The 1,045-nt window shown below is 42.8% G+C and overlaps 1 protein-coding gene across 1 annotated transcript in view; it reads right to left on the reverse strand.

The window, feature by feature from the left end:
• The window catches only part of Mcf2 (MCF.2 cell line derived transforming sequence), an 88,542-nt gene that overhangs the window by 58,153 nt on the left and 29,344 nt on the right, over nucleotides 1–1,045 (reverse strand). Inside the window, exons 7-8 of the mRNA XM_029534559.1 lie at nucleotides 532–665; nucleotides 411–459 (exon numbers count right to left, since the gene is read on the reverse strand). Of these exons, the coding sequence (XP_029390419.1) occupies nucleotides 411–459; nucleotides 532–665 (183 nt within the window). The remainder of the gene's footprint in view (nucleotides 1–410; nucleotides 460–531; nucleotides 666–1,045) is intronic.

Below are 1,045 nucleotides of genomic sequence, written 5' to 3' on the forward strand. Positions count from 1 at the left end.
AAAAGAAAAGAAAAGAAGAGGAGAGGAGAGGAGAGGAGAGGAGAGGAGAGGAGAGGAGTTGTGGACGTTGTACATCGTGGTGCGGAGCCTAGTGCGCACCACGATGTACAACGTCCACAAGCAGAAAAAATGAATGAATTATAGGCAAAGACCAGTCATGGTGGTAGATGCCTCTAATCTAGTAGTAATGATGTCAAGGAATGCAGATGTCTGTAGGCTTAAGTCTAGCCCAATTTATATGAAGTTCTAGGCCAGCTAGAGCTACATGGTAAGATCCTTTCTCAAAAACAGGGAAAAAAAGGAATTATAAGCAAAAATAGTCTATGACACTATGACACTTGGCTCAGGCAAAGAAAAATCAATGTCTGGGGAACTTAATTCTGCAAGCGAACTACTGTCTGCAGACTAACCCAGAAAAGAAGTTCCCAGACTTCCAGAGGTCCAGAAATACTTTCATACCTAACAGCAACAAACAATGTAAAATTCCTAGTTTGAAAATATAAGTGACTTTTAAAAGAAGGGAGTGCTTACTTTTTAATAGTTTGCCAGTCACCATTTATGTGCTGAGGACATTCAAGGCTTGAAGTGACAGTTTCTTCAGTGCCAGGCTCTTGCAGGTTCGTGAGCAGAACTTTTCCTTCTTTGGTTACAGCAGTTAAGTCATTCTATAGGAAGGCACGACAGGGTATGTTAGCCAGTTAGTTCATAATGGAACATGAATGGCTTTAAGAGATATACAGCTATGGAAGATGCATGGGCCAGGAGACAGAAGCAGTTCTATCACAGCCTTGGCTTTCACAGGATTTCAAGGTCAAAGAATCTGTAGCCAGGGAGATGGTTGAGTTGGTAAAAGTACTTCCCTTTAAAGCATCAAAACCTGTGTTCAGCTGGGCGTGGTGGTGCACGCCTTTAATCCCAGCACTTGGGAGGCAGAGGCAGGCAAATTTCTGAGTTGGAGGCCAGCCTGGTCTACAAAGTGAGTTCCAGGACAGCCAGGGCTACACAGAGAAACCCTATCTCGAAAAAAAACCAAAAAAAAAAAAAA

Source organism: Mus pahari, chromosome X, assembly GCF_900095145.1.
Source record: "Mus pahari chromosome X, PAHARI_EIJ_v1.1, whole genome shotgun sequence".
Taxonomy (NCBI): Eukaryota; Metazoa; Chordata; class Mammalia; order Rodentia; family Muridae; genus Mus; species Mus pahari.